Source organism: Lutra lutra, chromosome 1 (assembly GCF_902655055.1).
Source record: "Lutra lutra chromosome 1, mLutLut1.2, whole genome shotgun sequence".
In the NCBI taxonomy this organism is placed as follows: domain Eukaryota; kingdom Metazoa; phylum Chordata; class Mammalia; order Carnivora; family Mustelidae; genus Lutra; species Lutra lutra.
Window position 1 is genome coordinate 3,638,079 of NC_062278.1, and position 22,176 is coordinate 3,660,254.

The following is a 22,176-nucleotide window of genomic DNA, read 5'->3' on the forward strand; positions in this document are numbered from 1 at the left end:
AGCAGGACAAGGACAGGAAGGGTCAACAAGCGTAAGGTAGGACAGAAAAAAAAAATAGGTTGCACACCCTCTGCAGGTCAGGCACCGTGCTGGGCTCTGGGCGGGCAGTCGTGAGGAGCTCGCTGCCGGCTGGGAGGGTCCTGGCAGGCAAATCCAAGAGAGTATGCCCAAGCGGTAGCACAAGCTATGTGAGGAGCACCAAACCCAGAATGACGCTGATGAGGGGAGGGAGGAGGTGGGGGAATCCCCGCCCGTCCCTCAGCAACACCCCCCAGGGGGGCAGTAACCTAGCCTCTGGGATGAACTGATCAAGGTCAGAGGTAGGGGTCTGGTCTGTGATGGTGGCAGTGCTGTGGAAGGGGGAGAGGGCAACACACAAGACAGAGGCAAGAGACAGAGTGTGACTTGTTTGGGGGGAGCCCTGGGGGTCAGAGAGGGGACTAAAGGGGCAGGGGGCATCAGTCTGCTGGGTCAGGTCCCATACATGGAGTCTGAATGCCAGCCTCAGAGCAACCGAGAGCCGTCAAAAACCTGAGCACGGGAGCGACATGGGATCTTTCACTTTTTAAAAAGGTCACTTGGATTGCAAAGGGAGGGGTAGATTAGAAGGGAAACGTCGGGAAGCCGGAGAGCAGTCAGGAAGCCGTTGGGGAAAGTGGTTATGGCATGACAGAAGCGTTCTGGAGGCAGAGAGCCCTGACTTGGTGACAGGCTGCACCCTGGGCCTGAGGAGGGAGCAGAAATGGTGCCAAGTTCCAGGCTCGGCCACACGGACTGCCATCCCCAGGACGGATGGGACTGCAGAGCCTTAGTGTAACTCAGGGCCCCGTTCAGAGCCTCAGGAGACCCAAAGTGGGAGGCCGGAGGTGGGCAGAGGAGCCAGCCAAGGAGGCGGAGAGCGGAAGGTCAGACAACAGGAAGAGACTCTGAGAGATGGAGGCATCAGTGAAACCAGTGGGTCTGAAGGAGGAATTGGTAGAGACCACAAACCCAGGAGGTCAGCTGAAAGGCTGCGGTTCCTGCTGGGTCTGTGGGTCCGTCCAGGGCAGTGATGCAGCGAGGGCAAAGGCCTGATGACATGGCTTGGAGACGAGACACCAACACGTGTCTTCCCGAGTCACCTAGAAAGGAAGGTGCGCTGGGAGGGAGGGCTTCTAGCTCCGGCTCTTGCCTCGCAGCTGGAACTGGTTTCCCAGCCACGAAATGGGGATAAGGGTGTGCACGGGCCCAGACGAATCCCAGGGGACCCCAAAACGCCTGGCCCTGGGAAAGACTCCCAGTTATCCTTGCCTTCTGCCTTCTTTTAAGTACGAAGCCCGTTTTCTGCTTTACCAGCATCCGGTGCGATACAGAAACACACTTCCTGGAAGCGCAACGGCCCGAAGAGAAAATTCCCAGGTGCCGGGTTCTTGCTCCGAAATTCGGAGTTCTCTTAAATAAATCAGTGAAACAGTCCGCAATAAAGCTGTTATACCGGACGGGTTAGCTTTTATCAACCTAACTCGAGATGATTTGTTGCACAGGCTCCCCAAACGTGTCCTCAATGATTTCAGCCAGGGTCACGTGCATAAACTCGTTTAGGAGATCAAACTGGGGGTGCCTGGCAGGCGGAGTACAGCCAGTGACTCTCCATCCCAGGGTTGGGAGTTCTAGCTTTACTACTTAAAAATAAAATCTTAAAAAAATATATGAAAGACAAACTTAAAAATGACACTAAAAAATTAATGGACATTTTGAAAAGCATTCACCCCGATTAAAATCTGTCCTGTGGAAGGCAGCCTGCTCGGCCTGGCAGTGCCCTGCGCACGGGCTCGGGGCGGGGGGGGGGGGGGGGACGACACATGGCGGGGACACACGGCGGGGCCGGGGGCAGCCGGTCTGCGGTGAGCGCCGGCAGTGTGACCGTGTCGCGTGTCTCCGCACGCTTCGGGCCGAAGTGGGTCTGTGGTGCTCGCAAGCGCGCGCGGCCTGGGAGCCACCGGACGAGAAGGGACATCGGAGAGGGCGGTGCCGGCGACAGAAGGCGCAGGCTGCGTATGGCCGCGCGGTGACCCGGCCGCCGCCCCGACCGGCCGCGCACGACGGACCGCGAGCCCCGTCCCCGCCGCCCGCTCCCCGGGTCCTTCCAGGACGGCCCCTGCGGCGGGAGGACATGTGGGCGCGGGAGATCAGGTCTCTCAGACCCGCACCCCGTGCGCCCCCGGGGAAGGCCCGCGAGCGCCCCGCACCGACGGCCCGCGCCGGAGGGCTGATCCCCGAGGGGCGTGCGAGGGCGCCGCCGGGTCGCGCGGGCCGGGAGGGTCGGACCACCGCGCCGAGCCGCCCCGCGCACCCCCGCAGGAGACGCGAGCCGGGCTCTGACCACGGAGGCCGCGGGCCAGGGGGCGCTGCGACGGCGCGGGGCGGCGGCGGGGGCGGGCGCGCGGAGGACGCGGGCGCACGCGGACGCCAGGCGGAAGGCGCGCGCGGGGCGCGGAAGGACGCGGACGCCGACGGCGCTCCCGTCAGGCCCGCCCTCGCCCGCCCCCGGCGCGGCGCCCCGCCCTCGCCCCGCCCCCCGGACGGCCGGCGCCCAATCACGGCGCCGCGCACGTGACGAGCGCTGCCTGCGATGACCTCATCCCTGGTGTGGGATGACGTCAAATTCAAGATGGATGGAATCACAGCGGCAGCGGCGGCTGCGGCGCGCGCGAGCCGAGTGTGAGCGGAAAGGGGCCCGGCGTCTGCCTCGGGACTGGAGACCGGTGAGTAACTGTCACGCCCCTCGCCCTAGGAGAACTGCGGGGCCCCGTGGGAGGCCACAGCCTCCTCGCAAAACGCGGCCTTTCCTGACGTAACTCTGAGGTGATTTCTCTCCTCTTTTTTCTCTCCACCAGCGGGTTGCGGGCTCCGAGCGCTTCTGCGCGTGCGCGGGGTCCGGGCTCTCACCGAGCATGCCCCAGGCTCCCACGTAGCCGATTGTGCCTTCACACTGCGCATGCTCCTTGCCCGCACTTGGCCTCGCCCTCGCCAGTGCGCACGCTCCGTCCCCGGCTGGTCTTCCCTCGCCCGGCCAGGTGCCCCCCTGGGCGGGACGCCGCGACCTCGGCGCGAGCTTGTGCGCCGGGCGGTTGGGACGCCTTCCGGCCGGGGGCGCGTGCTCCAGTCCGCTGCGGGCGTGGGGGCGCGCCGGCGACGGGGTGGGGTGTGCGGAAGCTGTGGGGCAGCGGGGACCCCGCACCTGCCGCCGCCTGCTCCCCGTCGCCCCTCGGTCCCTACCCGCAGCCGCAGGCGAAACCCGGCCGCAGCCCAAGTTGACTTCACGGGCCCCGCCCCCGCCCGCCTCCCCGCCGGCCCCTTCCCGGACGCGTGGCCCCGCAGCGCGCCCCTTTCCCTGCGGAACCCCCGGACTCCCTGCCGCTGGCCTCGGGCCTCGGTGCGGGGCTGTGGCCGGCTCCCCACTGGGAGTCTGCAGCCGCGGGCGCTGGGGAGGGGCGGGGTGGGGACCAGCGGTTCTGGGCACCCCGCGCAGGGACCTCCGACGGCGGGAGCCCCGGGGGGTTTCGTGGGCCGCTGGCCCCCCGGACCGCTCATCTCGAACGGCTTCAGCGGCTGTGAAGGATCGCGGCCCGGGGAAGCCCCTCGGCCCCAGCGCTGCGCCCAGGTCGCGCCGCACCGCCGGCCTGGGGCTGCGTGCTTGGAGAATGCCGCTGGAGCAGCACGTGGACGCCGGGTGTTTTCGGAGACCGGCTGTCCCTCGGGGTCGCCACAGGGCGGGCCGGGGGCGCAGAGGTCCATCCGCCCCCGCTCGGTGCAGCATCCCGGGGTCCTCCCGTGCGGCGGCCGGCCGCGCTGCGCGCCGCGGGCATCAGAGGGCATCGGCGGGTCACAGTGGTGCAGCAGTGCTCACAATGAGCGCCGGAGCCATCAGCCGGCCGCCTGCGCGCCGGGCTCGCGGGGCACAGCGGGCTCATCGACCTGGGGCCTCTCATTGACAGTCCCTCTTAAATCCTTTCTGCGCGTCCCCTCTAGTGTCTGATTGTCATTACTTCCAAATTTAAGTCCTCCCGGATCCGGTGCTAGAAAGAAGGTGGAAATGTGGGGTGTTGGTGTGCTTAGTCATTCGCTCACGTAACACCGGTCCCTGAACGTGGGGTGAGGAGATCAGCCCAGACTTCAGGGAACCCAGCAGTGCGCGGCAAGCGATGCTGGGTGTGTAACCAGAGAGCGTTCTTGGGAGTCTCGGGTGAGCAGGAGGTGACGGAAGGGACTTCTGGTTGTCCCCAGACCCAGCACGGATGAGGGGAGCTGGTTCACAGGCGAGGTTTGCCAGGCTGTGCTGATGGGCTAGAGAGGAAAGAGGTTTCCGGTTTGGGGGAGCTGGTGGCTGGCACCACACCTGACCAAATAAGGAATGTGTGAGGACAGCAGATGTGGGGTACACGCGAGGGAAGCTGGCCCAGTGCTGTTCTGGGCCTGTGGCGTTGGCCGGGCTGGCTGTGCTCAGGGGGCCCCTGTGGGGCAAGCAGAGATGCAGACGTGGGTGTTGCCGTCCCGCAGACCTGTCGCCCCAGGAGCTCCTGCAGAAGGCAGAGCTGCCGCTGAGCTCCCTCACAGACGCCGTCGCGGGGAAGGTGAGCAGGGGCAGGGCTTGAACCGGGAGCTGCTCCTTTCTCTGCTGACCCAGCAGACGCTCGCAGGCCCGTGCCAAGCACCGGGGACACACAGAGGAAAGTGAGCGCGCTTCCTTTCAAGGGCTGTCACGAGGGAGGTCAACGGAAAAGCAGGTCACTCAAAACAGTTGTGCCGTTCCCGCAGACCGTGGCGGGAGTACTGTGGTGGTGCCCCTAGGCCTGAGCCATTGGCTGGGGGTGCCATAGGGAGAGCTTTGCAGGGACAGTGACCTTCGAGCCGGCTCTTCCTGTAGAGGTTGGCCAGGGGAAGGTAAGAGAGGCATGGCAGGTGCTGGACGTGGTGTACGGGCTCGTGGGGGTAGACGGCAAGCAGTGTCCACAGAGGGCGGAAAGATGCGATGGCCAGTCTGTGGAGTTTGGATTTTATCCCGGAAGTAATAGAGAATCAGTGTAGTGCTCGAAAAGGCCGTGATGGGGCAGCGCTACTTCAGGAGGAACAAGTGGAAGGCCTCATCTCCACCCTGCATTCAGTCGGACCATCAGACAGAAACCTCAGCGAGTACGTATTGTGCAGGTGCCGTGGGGGCAGGTGCCGTGGGGGACGTTGTGAGGAGTGTCAGGAGACATTAAGGAGACTCTTAGTCCTCGCGCAGTCGACAGCTCCGCTGGGGTCAAACCGCAGATTCCCACGTCACGGGAGCGGAGCCGGGCCGCGGCACCAGCGTTGGAAGGTGCTGGCTCGCTGCTAACTGAAGGGGTCCCGCAACATCTCTTGGCTAGCCAGGCTGCCAGAGCGGCGCCCCAGACCAGGGGCTTACCAGAAACGTATTCGCTCCCGGGAGCCTAGACGTCCAGGGCCAGGCGTGGGCCGGGTTGGCTTCTCCTGCAGCCTGTCGTGGCTCACAGAGGACCATCTTCCCCGTCGTCCTGTGCTTGGCCCTCTGTGTGCTGGTGACCTCCTCTCCCGTGGTAGGGACCCCAGTCAGATTCAGGCACACCCTAAAGTCCTCATTAAAAGCGATGATGCCTTGGGGCACCTGGGTGGCTCAGTGGGTTAAGCCGCTGCCTTCGGCTCAGGTCGTGATCTCAGGGTCCTGGGATCGAGCCCCGCATCGCATCGGGCTCTCTGCTCAGCAGGGAGCCTGCTTCCTCCTCTCTCTCTGCCTGCCTCTCCGTCTACTTGTGATCTCTCTCTCTCAAATAAATAAATAAAATCTTAAAAAAAAAAAAAAGCGATGATGCCTTTAAAGATTCTGTCTAAATATGCTTGTATTCTCTCTCTTTTTTTTTTTTTAAGATTTTATTTGACATAGAGACAGCGCATGCCTGTGCATGAGTGGGGGAGGGGGCAGAGGGAGAGGGAGAAGCAGGCTCCGCTGAGCAGGACACCCAATGTGGGGCTCCATCCCAGGACCCCGAAATCATGACCCCAGCCAAAGGCAGACGCTTAGCCAACTGAGCCACCCAGGCGCCCCTAAATACTCTTGCATTCTGACATGCCAGGGAAGGGGGGTGGTTAGGGCTTCAGCATGTGATGGGGTGTGGAGAGGGGGACACACAGTCCAGCCCATGGCAGAAGGCTTACTGGAGGGACTGGACTGGAGCAGAGCTTTGAAGGATGATCAGCGTTCAGCCGAGTGGAGCGCTGGAGAATGGTAGGTGAGGCCTCAGACATTCAAGATCCAGTAGTGGGAGAAGCAGGACACTCGGGTTGTGTCCCAGAGACGCAGCATCTGAAGCAGGAAGTTGTCACGAGGGACTGATGAAGGGAAAGAAAATTTATCATTTGTGGTTTTTTTTTTTTTTTAAGATTTTATTTATTTATTTGACAGAGATCACAAGCAGGCAGAGAGACTGGGAGAGAGAGAGGAGGAAGCAGGCTCCCTGCTGAGCAGAGAGCCCGATGTGGGGCTCGATCCCAGGACCCTGAGATCATGACCTGAGCCGAAGGCAGAGGCTTTAACCCACTGAACCACCCGGGCGCCCTGGGAAAGAAAATTTAAATAGTAGTTTGTGACCAGATTCACAGACGTGTGGTGTCTATGGTTTTTAATTTTTGCATTTTAACCTAATGGAGAACCATGTTCTCATTATTTCTTTTTGACCCAGCTCCTAGCGCTCAGCTGAAATATCACATCGAGGCATTTCCTGAGCATTCTCTCCAAACCCCTAGTGTCTAGGCAGTTCCAGCACCCTGTGCATTTCATTATAGCCTGAAGTTACCTTTGTCGTTTCTTGTTCATTATCTCATTTACCACTAGAATTGGGGGGCCTTGTCTGTTTTGTGCGTCCCGTATTTCAGGCTTGTCTAGCCATGCCTTGCACATAATAAGAGCTCAATAAATGAGTTGAATTCATAGGTATTCCCTAGTGCGCATGTCCAGTGGATGCTTGGAGCTTTGTTTTAGGAAGGCCTGTCCTGCGGCAGGATTGTGAAGGATGGACTTGGAGAGCAAGGCAGGAGGAATGAGTAACACTTGGGAAGGTACCGGTTAGGGTCCTTTAATAACAAGAACAGAAACAGGCTAGCTTGAACAGAACAGGGAGTTCATGACCGAGACAGAAGGCTGCTCCTGAGGTTTAAGGAAAAGCTAGAGAATTGGGCCAGGAAGCACAGAAACCAAGGTAACTGGCAGGAGTCAGCACGGTGGGCACCGGCTGGCTGCATTTTCAGACCCATCTTCCGGGGAGAAAGTTTGTGGTCTGTGTGGCTTTGGTTGTGTGCCTGCCCCGAAGCTAGGACAGCGCCGCTCAGCGGACGTCCTCCTGGGACACGGGTGGATCCGCCAGAGCCACACGAGAGAGGCAGCTCTGCCAATCCCGGTGCCTGTGGCGGGCGGAGCTATGTCACAACAGAGCACACCCGAAACTGAAGCCAGCCCCTCAGGAGAGGCTGAACACGGGGTGACGCAGGACCCATGAGGCTGACACTCCTGCCCCGGGGTGATGGGACTGAGGAAGGCTGGCTTCGAAATCTGAGAAGCGGTAGACGAAGTCTGCGTTGTCCCCAGTGAATGATCAGACCTGACTTAGAGCAGCGCTTCTCGTCTCCTTCGAATAACGAAATCGGGGGAGCGTCAGGCCTGGATCCAGATGTGAGGGTTTGGGGGATCGGTGTGCATGTGCTCCAAGTCACGTGGGTGCTTTGCTTTCCGACGAGGTGTTGGCTTTGTGACGAGCTCCCCCTTTTCGGTGGTGTAACGGCTGGGACTGTCCGCACTGTCCAGCGGTCCCAAGGGTGGTGTGTGTGGAATTCGGTTTTAGGCTCATGTTCTGGATGTAAGCAGACGTTTTCCTGTGGAAGTGGTGCCAAGGGTTCTCTGGGCCGGTCTTGGAGCAAGTCTGACACCGGCCTGAGTTTTACTCTCCAAAGCTTGAAAGTCAGGGACGTTATCTTGGTCCCTTCCCATCTCCCTTCCTGGGCCCCTCATTTACCTCCCGGTGCCCTTTTTATCCTAGTGCTTAGCTGTGCTTGGTTTTTTTCTGCACATGTCACCGGAACGCTCTGTGTTCCAAAACTGTCTACCTTCCCTCCATCCCCTAAAAAATCTTAGTTCCTTGATGTAACATTGGTGTAAAGAGGAAATTATTTGCATTCAATTAATTTCTATTAAGATACGAATCCCTGCTTCTCTTGGCATTTAGTACCTGAGGAATTTGATATATAATAAATTGGTATAAAATAATTCTGGTATAAAATTGGTATAAAATAATTTTCTGCGGTTCAGTGGCGAAGGGCTTTGTGGCTGTGCTAGGGAGTTGGAACTGGGGGCCCGCGTAAGCATTTAGTAGGAGTTTCCAAGCCCTGGTGCCATCGGATGTGTGTTTCTGAAAGGGATCTGTCGTGGGAGTGGAAGAATGGACCCTTCACTGTTGCAGTAGTCCAGTGAGCGGTGAGTCCCAAGTCTTCCCTGATGTCCCCACCGCGTGCTCACCCACCCTCCCACCACCCGGCCAAAGTCAGTGCTTCCCGAAGTCCGCATGCTCGTCATCGTCTGTATCCATCATCCTGTCTGATGTGTGTGTGTCTGTCCTTCCGCGGCGGCGTGTGCGGCTGGACGACCAGCAGCCGGCCCGCCCCCTCCTGTCCCACCACCAGCATCTCTTACGATGGATAACACTCGGGACCAGAAACCTCCAGGAGAGGAAGGACGGAACACGCGCCCGCCGTGTGGGAGGCACTGCGTACACGAGCTGGCAGGCGCCGCGCGTCCTGCTCCCCGTGAAAGTCCTGTGTGGCAAGTAGGGTTCGCCCAGCTGACAGGCTGAGGAGCTACGACTCGGAGAGGTCAAGTGATCTTACCTGGTTGCGCACCTAATAGGGGACAGAGCCAGGACTGGAGACAAACACCAATTTGAAGGTCTTCTCCGTGGAGCTGTGAGGTCTGCGAGTTGCTAACCGTAAAGATTCTCATTTTGAAACTTCAGGAAACAGCATGAGATGGGAAGGATTCAGGCCGAGCCCGGGGGGATCTGTGTGAACGGGGATGCGGCAGCGGCCGCACGCCGGCCCGGTGTCAGTCTGGCTTTCCTGGGGGGTTTCCGCTGAGCTCTTTCTGTCCATCGTCAACGGCTCTCCAGTCCGCATGTCACCCACTTTCCTCTTCAGAGCGCCGGGGGCTCTCGCTATGACTACGGCGACAGCAGGGACTCTGCCCCAATGAGTCAGGCGGAGATGAGCAATGGAAAAGGAGTGGGGGGCGGACTCGGGGGCAACGCGCACTTCTGGGGGAGGGCGGCTCGGCCTGCGGTGCGCGGGCTCGTGCAGGTCTGAGGTCCCGGTATTCGTCGTTAAAACAGGTGAGAATCGGGGGTTTCGTGAGCCGGTTCCCCGCAGCCGCGGCCCCTGGCCTGAGTTTTGCTTCGCCGCTTGCCTTCAATGGGACCTTGAGCAAGTCACTTGACCCTCTGGCCCCGGGTGTCTCATCTCTAGTGATCCTGGTGCGTGCCTGCGAGGGTGGCCGGAGCGCTCGGTGCGGGGGTGAGGATGGCGGCAGCGGTGCGTGGTCGAGGAGGTGCCCGCGTGGCCGCAGGTGCCGGGTGGCAGTTGGCGCCGGGCCGAGCGTCACGGGCGCCACTGTGGTGTCACCCGCACCCGCGTGTCCGGAATCGACGGGCTTGGCCCCTCTCCGAGCAGGCCGTCTCGCTGAGGACTCTGAGCGGAGCCAAATGAGTCGCCTTAAGCAGTTTTCAGGGACAGCAACGATTTCCCATACAGCCCACCTCCGAGTGACTGATTTTTCCCCAGTTCCCAAATGTCCTCATTCAAAGACTAGGGAGCCCGGGGTTCCGGGGGCTAGAAGCCGTGGTTCAGAACGCAGGCAGGGGTCACGGGAGCTTGAGGAAGGCAGGAGGAGGAAGCTTCTCTGAAGCGCCGTTTGGGCACACGGCAGGAGGCTGCGGGCGACACGTGCGGTCGCGTGTGCCCCGTGCCAGGGATGCGGCGGTCCTCCTGGTGTCGTCCTCACACACCCCCTTCGCCTGCACTTGTGCCTCCAGGTGTCCTGTGTGTCTTCGTTTGGAGTCCCCCGAGAGCCGCCCCCGAGCCACGGGTTCAGAGTCGGCGTTCATCTGCGAGGTGATCCCGGGAAGCACGGGAAAGGTGGCAGGGAGAGAAGTAGGAAGGGGGACCCGGAAAGAGTGCGTTACCCAGGGCGCCCGGGGGGCTCAGTGGGGGAAGCCCCTGCCTTCGGCTCAGGTCATGATCTCAGGGTCCTGGGATCGAGCCCCGCATTGGGCTCTCTGCTCAGCGGGGACCCTGCTTCCCCCTCTCTCTCTGCCTGCCTCTCTGCCTGCTTGTGAGCTCTGTCAGATAAATAAATAAAATATTTTAAAGGGTGGGGGAGGCGTTAAAAAAAAAAGCGTACGTTATCGAGCGGGTGCCTGCTCACATTTAGACACCAAACGGAATTCCTGAAAGAGAGCTGAACCAGTTTTCCCCCCAAGCTTCACGTCAAGTAAGGACACCCTTCCAGCGGTTCCGGTACAATCTTAGAGCCCTCGTTAATGCCTCATCTTCTTACCCACTCAGGTCAGTCCATTAGAAATCCAGATAACTGCCTTGGCCTCCCCTGCCACCTCGGTCCACGTACCACCGGGTCATTGTGGCTGGCGGGATCGGTGCAGTAGACCCCTAGCTGGTCTGGACCGCAGTCCTGTCTCAGTTGCCGCGTTGCTGCCGGCTCCTAGGTGGTCTCCCAGCTTCCACCGTCCCTTGCCTGCTCTGATCCATTCTCAGCATCGGAGATCGAGTGATCCTTTAGAAACGTAGTTCGGGTCCTTGTCATTTTCCTGCCAGAATCTTCCAGCGACTGCCCATTTCACCTGTGGGGGAGAGCTCGGTTTTCCTGTGCTCACTCAGCCCACAGCGTCTTAGCGGCTCCCTGCTCCAGCCCTGCCCTGACGGGCTCTTCCCTCCGCGTGCAGTGCTCGTCCCTTGGGATTCTCGTGGCCCCTTGCCTTCTCCAGACCTTCTCGAGTGGCATTCTGTTGAATGAGAGAACTTGCGAAGTTCTGGTACGGTTTGTAGTGTGTCGTGGGTGTAAATCTTGTGTTCCCGTCTGCGCCTCCCCAGAGCATCGTGCGGTAGCTGCTGCTCTCCCTGTTTGCAGTGGGGGACACCGAGCCTCCGAGTCGGCTAGCCCACAGCGCTGACATCCCAACCCTCTTGACCCTGGCTCACGGGAGGGAGTAGGAGCACGGTGTGCGCACTCACGCGTGTGGACGTGAGCACGTGTGACTGGGACTGACATGTCACAGGGTCTCAGCCTCCCTGTGTTTGAGGCCTTCTGACATTTTCCACTCCGTCCTAGTCAGTTTATGATTTTAATTGCTAGTTTCTAATCACTAAACTGTAAGAGACCCTTTCTGAACAGTACTTGTCCGTGCTGTTAACGCTGCATCTGCGGCTTTTTCCTGTGGCGGCGCCCGGACTGGGTTTCTCGCAGCGGTTAGCGCTCTGAACAGCGTGTGGTGCACGGCCGAGCTGTAACTGGGGCGTCACGAGTTGCTTGCTTCTCTGCTGGCCTCTGGGAAAGATGATAGGGCGAGCGTGAGTAAATGCGCGATCCTGGAGACACGTAGCAGGATTGAGGGGAGTTAAAATGGCTAACGGAAAAGGAAGGACACAGGTCTCTATCGAGCAGCGGCAAGTAGAGGAATTAAAATTTGGTGCCGCTCTGAAGCAACCGCAGGTAGGAATGAGCAGAAACTCCGTGCTCTGACCGAGGCGTCTGCTTGGGGACATTGTCCCTGGATGTGGTTGTGTCTCGGAGCCCTTTAAATTCAGTCAGCGCCCTAGTGGGGAGTCAGAGGAGCAGGAGAGAAGTTCGTGCACCATGCTTGGTCGTTCCAGGCCGGTGGCCCAGCACACGCTCCTTCGTGGGCTCTTCGGAAGAGTCCGCGTGCTGGAGGACCAGCAGAGGCTGAGCCTTTGAAACCAGAGGAGAACTTGCCAGTGTCCTGGGTGCCGAGTTTGGTACATTTACAGCCTGTCCTCTGGAGAATGAGAAAACTGCCACCAGCAGACGTAATTACTTTGAATCCATTCAAAAATAAATGTCGTAACTATTTTATTTTATTACATTTTTAGAGCAGGGAGAGCCAGAGGGATAGAGAGGGAATCTCAGGCAGGCTCCACACCCAGTGCAGAGCGGGACCTGGCGCTCGATCCCACGACACTGAGATCGTGACCAGAGCCAAAATCAAGAACTGGATGCTCAACCGACTGAGCCCCCCCAGTGCCCCAAATGTCATAACTGTTTTAAAGAAGACGCTATAGTCAAAGCAGAGATGAGGTGTTCTAGTAACAGAAGCCCGAGTGAAGGGTCGGCTTTGGAGAGTCTGCGATTGTCTGTGTGGGAAATGGCTTTCCCTTTGTTGAGAGCATGGGTGGCATTAATAGGGACCTTTTTCTTTGATACCGAATTAAATGTTTGCCTTGTACGAGATGCTAGCCCAGCCACCCTTTGCACCAAGGCTAAAGGAGGGCACAGTCGTCCCAGCCGTTTCACGCGAGGGGCATGGTACTCAGCGGGGAGGGCGGCAGCCTCTCACCCTGGTGCCTGTGCCCGGGCCTGCACCATCCACCAGGCCTTCCCGCCTCATCTTTAGACTGGAAGAGAATGACAGTGACATCTCATTTCAGATCCTTAATTTGCAAGGAGCAGTAATTGTGTTTAGATCGGGACACAGTTCCCTCTGTGCTGTCGCGGAAAATGGGAACTGGTAAGAAAACAGCACTCGGGGTTGCAGGGTTGGCATGAGAAAGCAACCAGGCTCTCCGGTGCTGAACATTCTGACCTTGGCTAAACCCTGTGATGCGTGAGTGATCTGTAAGTGAAATTCTTTCTCTTTCCAGGTTCTTCCATGTCTTTAAAGGTCTGGTGAGACACCCCCGCCCCCCGCAACCCAGGGGTCACAGTTCACATGGTGGATAAGTGCCTCCCGCGATAAGACTGACTTCCTTTCAGAATCACAGCCTCAGCAGCTCTGGCTCTTCGTGCTTCCTCTCCGAAGAGAAAGGGCTAGAGCCAAGCCTCGAATGGATGAGACCCCTAACGAGCAGACCTTTCCTTGCAAACCGTGCTTCCGCCCAGCCGCCGAGGCCCAGCAGCCCCCCGCTGGTATGAGGGCACCGGAGCTGCGATCCTCCGTCCCAGAGCCGCTCAGCCAGTGACCGGCGCACCCCGCCAGCCCCGAGCCCCCCCGCGGCCGCTCCTCGTGCTGTCAAAGTAAGCCCGTTGGTCCGCGGGAGCGCCGCTAGGGTCCCGCCGGGGAGGAGCGCCCCGTCCCGCAGAGAGCTCTCGGCCGCGTTTCCCCAGTAACTGTGCGCTTTGTGTTGCAGGTGGGCGCCCGCGATGGAGGGGCTGCTGCACTACATCAACCCGGCCCACGCCATCTCCCTGCTGAGCGCCCTCAACGAGGAGCGCCTCAAGGGACAGCTGTGCGACGTGCTCCTGATCGTGGGCGACCAGAAGTTCCGAGCGCACAAAAACGTCCTGGCTGCCAGCAGCGAGTACTTCCAGAGCTTATTCACCAGCAAGGACAACGAGTCCCAGACCGTCTTCCAGCTGGACTTCTGCGAGCCAGATGCTTTCGATAACGTCCTGAACTACATTTACTCCTCGTCCCTGTTCGTCGAGAAGAGCAGTCTGGCGGCCGTGCAGGAGCTCGGCTACAGCCTCGGGATTTCCTTCCTGACCAACATCGTCTCCAGGACCCCCCAGGCCCCCTTTCCGACGTGTCCCAACAGGAAGAAAGTATTCATCGAGGACGATGAAAGCAGTTCTCAGAAGAGAAGCGTCATTGTCTGCCAGAGTAGAAACGAAGCCCAGGGAAAAACCGGGAGTCAGAACCAGCCCGACCTAAGCCACCCGGCCCGGCCCTCCCCGAGCACTGCCGTCAAGACCGGCCCCGGTAAGCCCCACGTCCCCAAACCGGCCGAGCCGCTGCCCGGCTCGCCGCTGGCCGAGAAGGGCTGGCCGAGAGACGGCTCTGTGGGCTTCGCGAAGGTGGCGGAGCGCGCGGGGCCTCTGGAGGACCCCGGCAGAGGCGGGCTGGGGACACGGAGCGCGCCGCTGTCTTCCAGGCCCCCGCAGGACAGGGAGGCCGCGGACGATAAACTTCCCAAAGGCAAAGCCATTGAGCTGGCTCTGAAGAGACCGCGGCCGCCGGTGTTGTCCCTCGGAAGCGCGTCGGAGACCCCCTACGTGCTGAAGGAGACGCACAAAGGAGGGGGTCAGGGCGAGGACAGGAACCTGCTGTACTACTCCAAGCTGGGGCTGGTGGTCCCGTCCGGCGGCGCGGGGCCCGGGAAGCCCGGCATCGACAGGAGCGGCCCGCTCGTCAAGAGTCTGCTCAGACGCTCGTTGTCCATGGACAGCCAGGTGCCCGTCTACTCGCCCGCCATAGAGCTCAAGTCTTCCCAGGGGCCCTCTTCTGGGGCAGGCGAGGTGCCGGGGAGCGTGTTCTGTGCCCTGTCTCAGAAGTCGTCTCTGAAGGAGTGCGGGGAGAAGGCCGTCGACGAGCGGAGCCCCGCGCCCCAGCCGCACCGCCTTAGGTCCTTCAGCGCCTCGCAGTCCACGGACAGGGAGGGCGAGCCGGCCGTGACCGAGGTCCGCATCAAGACGGAGCCCCGCAGCCCGCTGTCCGACCCCTCCGACATCATCCGCGTCACCGTGGGAGACCCGGCCGCCGCCGCCGCCAGGGACCTCTCCCTGAAAACCGAAGACGACCAGAAGGACATGAGCAGGCTCCCGGCAAAAAGAAGGTTCCAGGCGGACCGGAGGCTGCCGCTGAAGAAGGTGAAGGAGGACGAGCACGGGTCTCCGGTGTCTGAAGACAACTTCGAGGAGGGCTCCAGCCCTCCCCTCCCCGATGCAGAGTTTCCAGATTCTGACTTGAACAAAGATGAATTTGGTGAGTTGGAGGGAACAAGACCCAACAAAAAATTTAAGTGCAAACACTGCCTTAAGATCTTTAGATCGACGGCGGGCCTTCACCGGCACGTTAACATGTACCATAACCCAGAGAAGCCCTACGCTTGCGACATCTGTCACAAGCGGTTTCACACCAACTTCAAAGTGTGGACGCACTGTCAGACCCAGCACGGCATAGTGAAGAACCCGTCACCGGCCTCTAGTTCACATGCCGTTTTGGATGAGAAATTCCAAAGGAAGCTGATTGACATAGTGCGCGAGAGAGAGATTAAGAAGGCCCTGATCATTAAGCTGAGGCGCGGCAAGCCTGGCTTTCAGGGCCAGAGTAGCTCCCAGGCCCAGGCCATCAAGAGGAACCTGCGGTCGCGAGCCAAAGGAGCGTACGTCTGTTCGTACTGCGGAAAAGCCTATCGCTTCCTCTCGCAGTTCAAGCAGCACATAAAAATGCACCCGGGAGAGAAGCCCGTTGGCGTCAGTAGGGCCACCAAGCCCAGAGAGCACGTCTCTCTTGAGAGGCCGGTAGAGAACAAGGAGGTTTACCAGTGCCGCCTCTGTAATGCTAAGCTCTCTTCTCTTCTAGAGCAAGGAAACCACGAGCGGTTGTGCAGGAACGCCACCGTTTGCCCCTACTGCAGCCTTAGGTTTTTCTCGCCCGAGCTGAAGCAGGAGCACGAGGGGAGGTGTGAGTACAAGAAGCTGACGTGCCTCGAGTGCATGCGCACCTTCAAGTCCTCCTTCAGCATCTGGCGGCACCAGGTCGAGGTCCATAACCAGAACACCATGGCGCCGGCCGAGAACTTCTCCTTGCCTGTCCTGGAGCACAACGGGGATGCGACGGCCGCCGCCAGGCCCCCGGCGCAGCCCGAGCCCCACAGGGCCAACCACGCGGTCACTGCCAAAGACGACAACACCTTCAGCGACTGCTCAGAGCAGGTGAACTTCGACTCGGAGGACTCCTCCTGTCTGCCCGAAGACCTCAGCGTCTCCAGGCAGCTCAAGATCCACGTCAAGGAGGAGCCCGCCGAGGAGGCCGAGGAGGAGGCGCCCGAGGCCCGCGCCGCCCCCAAGGACGCCGGCTCCAGCAAGGACGCCGGCCTGTGGCCCTGCGAGAAGTGCGGCAAGACGTTCGCGGCGCACAAGCAGCTGGAGCGGCACCAGGAGCTGCTGTGCTCCGTGAAGCCCTTCATCTGCCACGTGTGCAACAAAGCCTTCCGCACCAACTTCCGGCTCTGGAGCCACTTCCAGTCGCACATGTCTCAGGCCACGGAGGACGCGGCGCATAAGGACTCGGAGGCCTGCCCCGTGCCCACAAACTCTCCGTCCCCGCCCCCGCTGCCCCCGCCGCCGCCGCTGCCCAAGATCCAGCCCCTGGAGCCCGACAGCCCCACGGCTGTGGCCGAAAACCCCGCGCCCGCCGCAGAGAAGCTGTTCGTGCCCCAGGAGTGCGACACGCTCTTCTACCACGCGCCCCCCCTTTCTGCGATCACCTTTAAGAGGCAGTTCATGTGTAAGCTGTGCCACAGGACGTTCAAGACGGCTTTCAGCCTCTGGAGTCACGAGCAAAGCCACAACTGAAAGGCCGGCCCTCACCTGCCGCGGAAGGGGCGGTGGTCTCCAGAGTGCAACCTTAATTGGGAAACGTGCATCAGAAGCGAGATATTTTTCAAAAGAGAATAATAAAGCTTGGAAATTGTTATGCTTGAATAGAAGTGGGGAGGGAAATTGGTACTAATTAGTGATGATGTCCTCACTCAGCCTAGGAAGACTAAAGTCTGTCGTGCGTCGGACCTTTCCGTCCAGGGATGATTGGACTTCATTCCTGTTGCAGTTTGACTGATCTCACTTGTCTGCATGGTTCCTCATTCCACGGTGTCAGTGTAATCTTCTCCCGGAGGTGGTCTTGGTTTTTACTGATTCTCAGTCAGTGAAATGCGGTTCAAGTATTTCTTTCGATGCTGTCAGACGCCTAAGTTCTAGTTCAATCGCGGCCACGTTCCGACGGCCACGGCGGGTCAGGAGCAAGTGAGTATAGTTGGCGGCCTCGAGTTAGATCTTAGGGTACTTTAGCAATAAAACAATGATAAGCCTCAACTTTATTAATAAGTTATCCTGACACTTGATAACAATAAATATTTGGTATTTTGTGGTCCTGTAAAAAAATTTTTTTGTATGAAAACGGTGAGAAATTTAAATCAGCAATAGTAATATTTAGATTTTTATAAAGTAACAAAAGCTTGCTCTTGGGTCATTTACGATAACTCATGATGGAAGATTTGGGAAATGAAAACGTGAGGGTTTCTGGAAGGCCTTCAAGCCCGTTTACAAAAGCTTCCGTGGCGACAGGCGTGGTCATCGCAACCACTGTGCCATGGGCGTGGGCCTCCGGTCTCAGCTCTGACCGGTGCTGGAAGGGCTGGGCGGGTTCGGTCTCCTCTGGTTCATGCTGTCACCAGTGGGGACATCTGAGTGCGTCAGGAACAGACAACAAAGGTAGCGTGAGGCACGCACTCCTTTTGAGTTGAACTGTGTTAGGGAACAGTGAAGGTTGGGACATACGCTTAGGTACCTCGGTCCCACGCCCCCAGTCAGGACATCTGCTTGAGTCCCAAGTCAGCACGGAATCCCCAAGATGGGCCCCGGGGGAAAACCACGCAGGGTCTCCACGCACTCTCAAGACCAGTGTTCATAGTGTTCCATTTCCTGCCTCCGTTCTGTTAGTATTTGTTGGAGTTCGTTGTGGTGAGATGTCCTTAGCGCGGCCATCCTGCTCCGAGTCCCTGCTTCAGCGTTTCGTAAATCTGTGTCAAAGCACTATCGAGGGTCCAAAATGAGTTTTGCTACCTGCTTCGGCCCAGAGGGTGTGGGCTGCCTTTTTTTTTTCTAGTTTGTATAAGTTGTAATTAAAGGTGCTTGTAGGCGTTACCCAGATCTCAGCGGGTATTTCTAAAGGGAAGACTCTGTTTCACTCGTACAGACGAGGGGTTAGGTATGAACAAGGGGAGATACTGTTGAAACCGCAGAATCTTTCCAAGGCAGTTCTACGGATGAAGGCTCCCAAGTTTATTAAGTTCTTTTTTTTTTTTTACAAGCTATTCTCTCAAAAAAAAAAAAAAATTTACTGTGACTAAGAAATAATTTGCTGAGTACTTCAGTGTGTACCGCTGTAGCAGAAAAGAGCTCCGTACTCGCCTGTCCTGTCACCCACATCCCACACCAGCGGTAGGAAAGACATTCTCAACTTCTGATCGAAATGCAAGCATTTTCATAAAATGCCGACTGGCTTTGCAGATCAGAGAACTCGCATGTGAAATTTTGCCTTTTGTTGTTTTCATGTGAAAACTATCACAAGTCACAAAATATCTGAGTGGCCCCTTCCTAATTTTGTTCTTACCTAAATTTGCTGGAGAAAGGAAAAGAAAACGAAGCTGCAGTAACCACTTACTGCCCTCTTTATATTTTCTTGAAGAAATCTATGCATTTTAAAGATGAAACTAAAGCGTGTGATGTTTCGAGAAACATCTGGGTGGGTTATTGTTCATTGACTTAATTCCCTGCATAATGTGCTGTTTTCTTACTCTGAACACCTTGGCAGCCGTCACTTCTTCGAAAAGACAGTCTCCCTCAGAGTAGTCCTTGCTTCTGGCCGTCAGACCGTGTGCGATAATTCCACGGCACACGTGATCTTGGCATTGTAAATCCAGTATCCCAGGACTTGAACCTTTATGCTACGTTTTTGAAGATTTTTTAATAATGTTAATCAGTAAAAAAAAATATTTTTGATCTAAACACAGGCTCAGCTTATCTGTTAGATTTTGAAAATCGCCAGTGTTTTGTCTCGTTCATTTTCACGTTTTTGTCTAGGCAAGGAGCGTTAAGATTTCAAATAAAATTTTGAGCCAAAAACATTTATAATGCAGTTCTGGCTTTTCTATTACTTTTTATACTCTACCTTCAAAGCGTCAGGCTAAAAGAGTTTATTTTGGTGGTCAATAAAGAAAATAGGCTTCCGCTCATGTAACTATTTTAAATGTTCGGAAGTAAAATAATGAAAGACACACATCGCTCCGTTTAAGAATGTCGATCTCACACAGCGGGCAGACCCTCGGTCTGTGAGACAGGTTGGTCTTTCATTGTTAGGACTCCGGCTTGTAAAGGTATTCTCGAAAACGTTTTTTTCTGATTAGAATTAATTTTTGAAAATGTAGAAATCTCATTATTCCTTGTAAGTATTCAGGCTGCCTTTTTTTATGCAGTTGTGGAAAAGAATGTAAGATGTTTTAATATATTCTTTGTTAATCTGAGAACTCGATATTGAATCATTTTCTTCGTGTGGGAGAGGGGAAGAGGAAAAACCTAAAACACCTTTTTATCTAAGTCAGCAACGGAGGTTACAAATAGTGTGCATTTTTTATAGTAATATTTCAACTTAACAGAATATTCACCTTTAAAACTAGTTATGGCTAGGGTGCATTTATTGTTTTATCAAAATCTCTAAGAATTGAACCATGATGTCACTTTTGCATCTGTGGGGGACAGGTGTGTGGTTCTCGGTTTTCTGTTCTGGAGCGGATCCCTAACAGCCTTTTAAAAAACATGCTCCAGTTCCTGTCAATCAGTGCTGGTCTTAGCCACTCACGCACCCGCTGGTGCTGACGAGGGGAGAAGCTGTACGACCAGAATAAAATGTGCCCTTCTCTGGAGGCAGGGGGTATCTTCCTCTGCAGGCCAGTGGCCCGTCCCGGGGAGGGAGACAGGAGAATCCACTGTGTGTGTGTGTGTGTGTGTGTGTGTACAACCAGAATCCAGAACCATAGGAATTAAAGGCATTTGAATTTTCTCACCACAGAAACAATTAAATGTCATGCATAGCAGGTTTCTTGATAAATTGCACTAATTCATATTGGGATATTACAAGTCCGCTTTGTCGATTTCTGATTTCTCATTGATGTTTTTTGTAGTAATTGTGAAAAGTTATTTAAATAATGCTAGTACATTTAATAAGTTCTTTAACACTGGCTTTTTTTTTTTTTTTTTAAGTTTAAAAAAAAAAATAGGGTTTTCTTTTGTGGCTTTAGCACTTTAAGAAGTTTTATGTTCCCATCATGGTTAACGTGCTTGTTCAGCGCTTCTCCACGTTCACTTCTGCGTGGCGGGGGACACTGGCCGGTCGCATTTACGTCCCGGAGGCGGGGGCGTGGGGCAGTGTCCGGGTTTTCAGGAATTCCAGAGACCGGTGTTTGGGAACCAAAGTATTTTACTGTAAATCTTGAAAATAATTGAACTGAGTGCTCTCTAGTCATTTATTAGTGCTGTTGTCAGATTTTCCACAAAGTTACACTTGGTTAATGTTGATTTTCAACTGGGGATAATTTCTTACTGACATTAATCCAATACCTTAAAACTTTTCATTGAGTAGCGCTTACTATTAAACAAATGTGGTTATAAACAGATTGTGTATATTTTGTCAGATGCCTTAGCAGACTAAATCATTGTTTGGTTTTATTTAGGAATGAGCTTTTGGGAACTGAAAACTCCTGGTCCGATAGGATTTCTATCTAACGTTAAACCATGGCTTATTTGTATCCAATTCTGTTGTCCGTTTCCTTTGCTTACATCTTGACTACGAATGATTGGAGTCAATAAATTTGTACTGTATTTTGTTTGGAGTCGTGGTCTCATTGCTGTGTTTCGGACGTTGGTAACAACGGGGAGTAGCGTGTACACTTCTGAGAGTAAAGAGGGAGCCGCTGTGGGGGGATCTGGGGAGTAGCCCCTGAGAGCCGGGTGAGGTGCTGTGTCCCCAGCGCGTCCAGCTTGCTTGGATAACCGGGTTTGCGGTCACAGGTCGGTCGCCCGGCCGCCACAGATACGTGATCGCTAGAACCTCACGTAAGCGACGACCTCACCCACCCACCTCTTGCTTTATTGGTTGCATTAGTTTGAAAACAGTCGTGGGGGCACCGAACGGGGTTAATTACCCCACATTGACGCTTCAGCATAGCAATTGATAATCTACTTTTATTGCCTGATTTTCACGGCCTCCAGGTCACCCTAGCCAGCCCCTTCCGTGATCCCAGGGCAGACGGCTTCTGTGTTGCCAGCTTTCCCTGGGACGGAGAGCCAAGCCACAGCCATCTCTAATGACCACCACCACGCTGACCGCAGGCAGGGAAGGGGCTGGTCTCGGGCTCTCTTCCTCACCTGACCCCCTAGACCCATCTTGGGGGCCTCTAGCTAATGGTTCTGTGATCGCACGGCACCCCAACAAAAAATATGATCTTGTTATAATCTGTGCGACCTGTTACCCTGATGGCCACCAGATGCTGTTTTGTTGAAAATGTTTTTCTGGGCCTTTTCCTTTGTAGTAATTGCAGCCTTTTCATGGGCCTGTCGCGGTCCTGTGGCGTCCTCCCCAGTCTTAGGCACACACTCAGGACCGTAAATGGCTGTGGTGGTCAAATCACGTCTCCAGCACGTGATGTGTTCCCGGGCCAGAGGCTCCTTCGGCTCCGCTGAGCACGTGAGCTCCACGAGCTGGGACGGTTGAGCGGCAGGAATTCCTCATCCCGGCGTGCGTCTGGAGGGCGAGCCTCCCCGAGCTGTCACAAGAGCGCTTTAAAGCCTGGGTGCCCTGTGACGGGCCATCAGCCCCCATCCCCCAAGGTAGGGTCCCCTGGCCAGTGCGTCGTACCCACCCCTGCATTCTGCCCAGCAGAATGTCTTTGCTCCCGTCGACGTGGGCTAGATCATTTCCAGGACACTCTTACGACCCCTGTCCACCTGCTCCTCACCCCAGCTCTGTTCCCACAAAACCCCAAAGAGCCCTGTCAGCCCCTGGCCACCTTCTGGTCTACCCAGATGTGTTCTAGGGCAGGACTGTTCTCACCTGGGCGCTTCCAGGGCCGGGCAGGGGGAAGGGGGTGTGTGTTGAGTCTCAGAAAAACAGTGAAGAAATCTTGCCGGACGCAGCAGCCAGCCAGCCAGCAACCAGCCACTCCTCAGCTAACACTGGAAGAACCTTGCCGAGTCTCTCGGCGTGTACCCCCAGACCCTGATTCAGCTGCTCAGAGACCCAGAGCATATTTTAATTTTTTAAACTGTTCTCAGTAAGCCCGGGGAAGAAC

The 22,176-nt window shown here is 56.6% G+C and overlaps 2 protein-coding genes across 9 annotated transcripts; both read left to right on the forward strand.

Annotated features, from left to right (window-relative positions):
• The first annotated feature begins 887 nt into the window (after positions 1–887).
• On the forward strand, positions 888–20,718 carry ZBTB21 (zinc finger and BTB domain containing 21). 8 transcript variants are annotated; one of them, XM_047719651.1, is made up of 5 exons: positions 6,498–9,413; positions 11,968–12,839; positions 12,973–13,345; positions 13,459–15,032; positions 15,633–20,718. In XM_047719651.1, the coding sequence occupies exons 4-5, from the start codon at positions 13,472–13,474 to the stop codon at positions 16,625–16,627; spliced, it is 2,556 nt and encodes an 851-aa protein (XP_047575607.1). In that variant the 5' UTR covers positions 6,498–9,413; positions 11,968–12,839; positions 12,973–13,345; positions 13,459–13,471; the 3' UTR covers positions 16,628–20,718. The 8 variants fall into 8 exon arrangements, with proteins under 8 accessions (XP_047575600.1, XP_047575565.1, XP_047575579.1 ...); XM_047719617.1 differs by having other exon boundaries at positions 6,498–8,996; positions 9,223–9,413; positions 13,459–20,718; XM_047719623.1 differs by lacking the exon at positions 6,498–9,413 and adding an exon at positions 2,626–2,744 and having other exon boundaries at positions 13,459–20,718.
• LOC125087864 (bcl-2-binding component 3, isoforms 3/4-like) lies at positions 1,842–2,596 on the forward strand. The gene is made up of 2 exons (XM_047708601.1): positions 1,842–2,034; positions 2,130–2,596. The coding sequence occupies exons 1-2, from the start codon at positions 1,842–1,844 to the stop codon at positions 2,594–2,596; spliced, it is 660 nt and encodes a 219-aa protein (XP_047564557.1).
• Positions 20,719–22,176: the final 1,458 nt, after the last annotated feature.

Excerpts from the sequence above, each read along its gene's own strand:
- LOC125087864 (XM_047708601.1), top strand. The coding sequence starts at position 1,842 with ATGGCGGGGACACACGGCGGGGCCGGGGGCAGCCGGTCTGCGGTGAGC. Across the intron at positions 2,035-2,129 it reads CGACAGAAGGCGCAGGCTGC|GACGGCCCCTGCGGCGGGAG; the intron begins GTATGGCCGCGC and ends GGGTCCTTCCAG.
- ZBTB21 (XM_047719644.1), top strand. The coding sequence starts at position 13,472 with ATGGAGGGGCTGCTGCACTACATCAACCCGGCCCACGCCATCTCCCTG.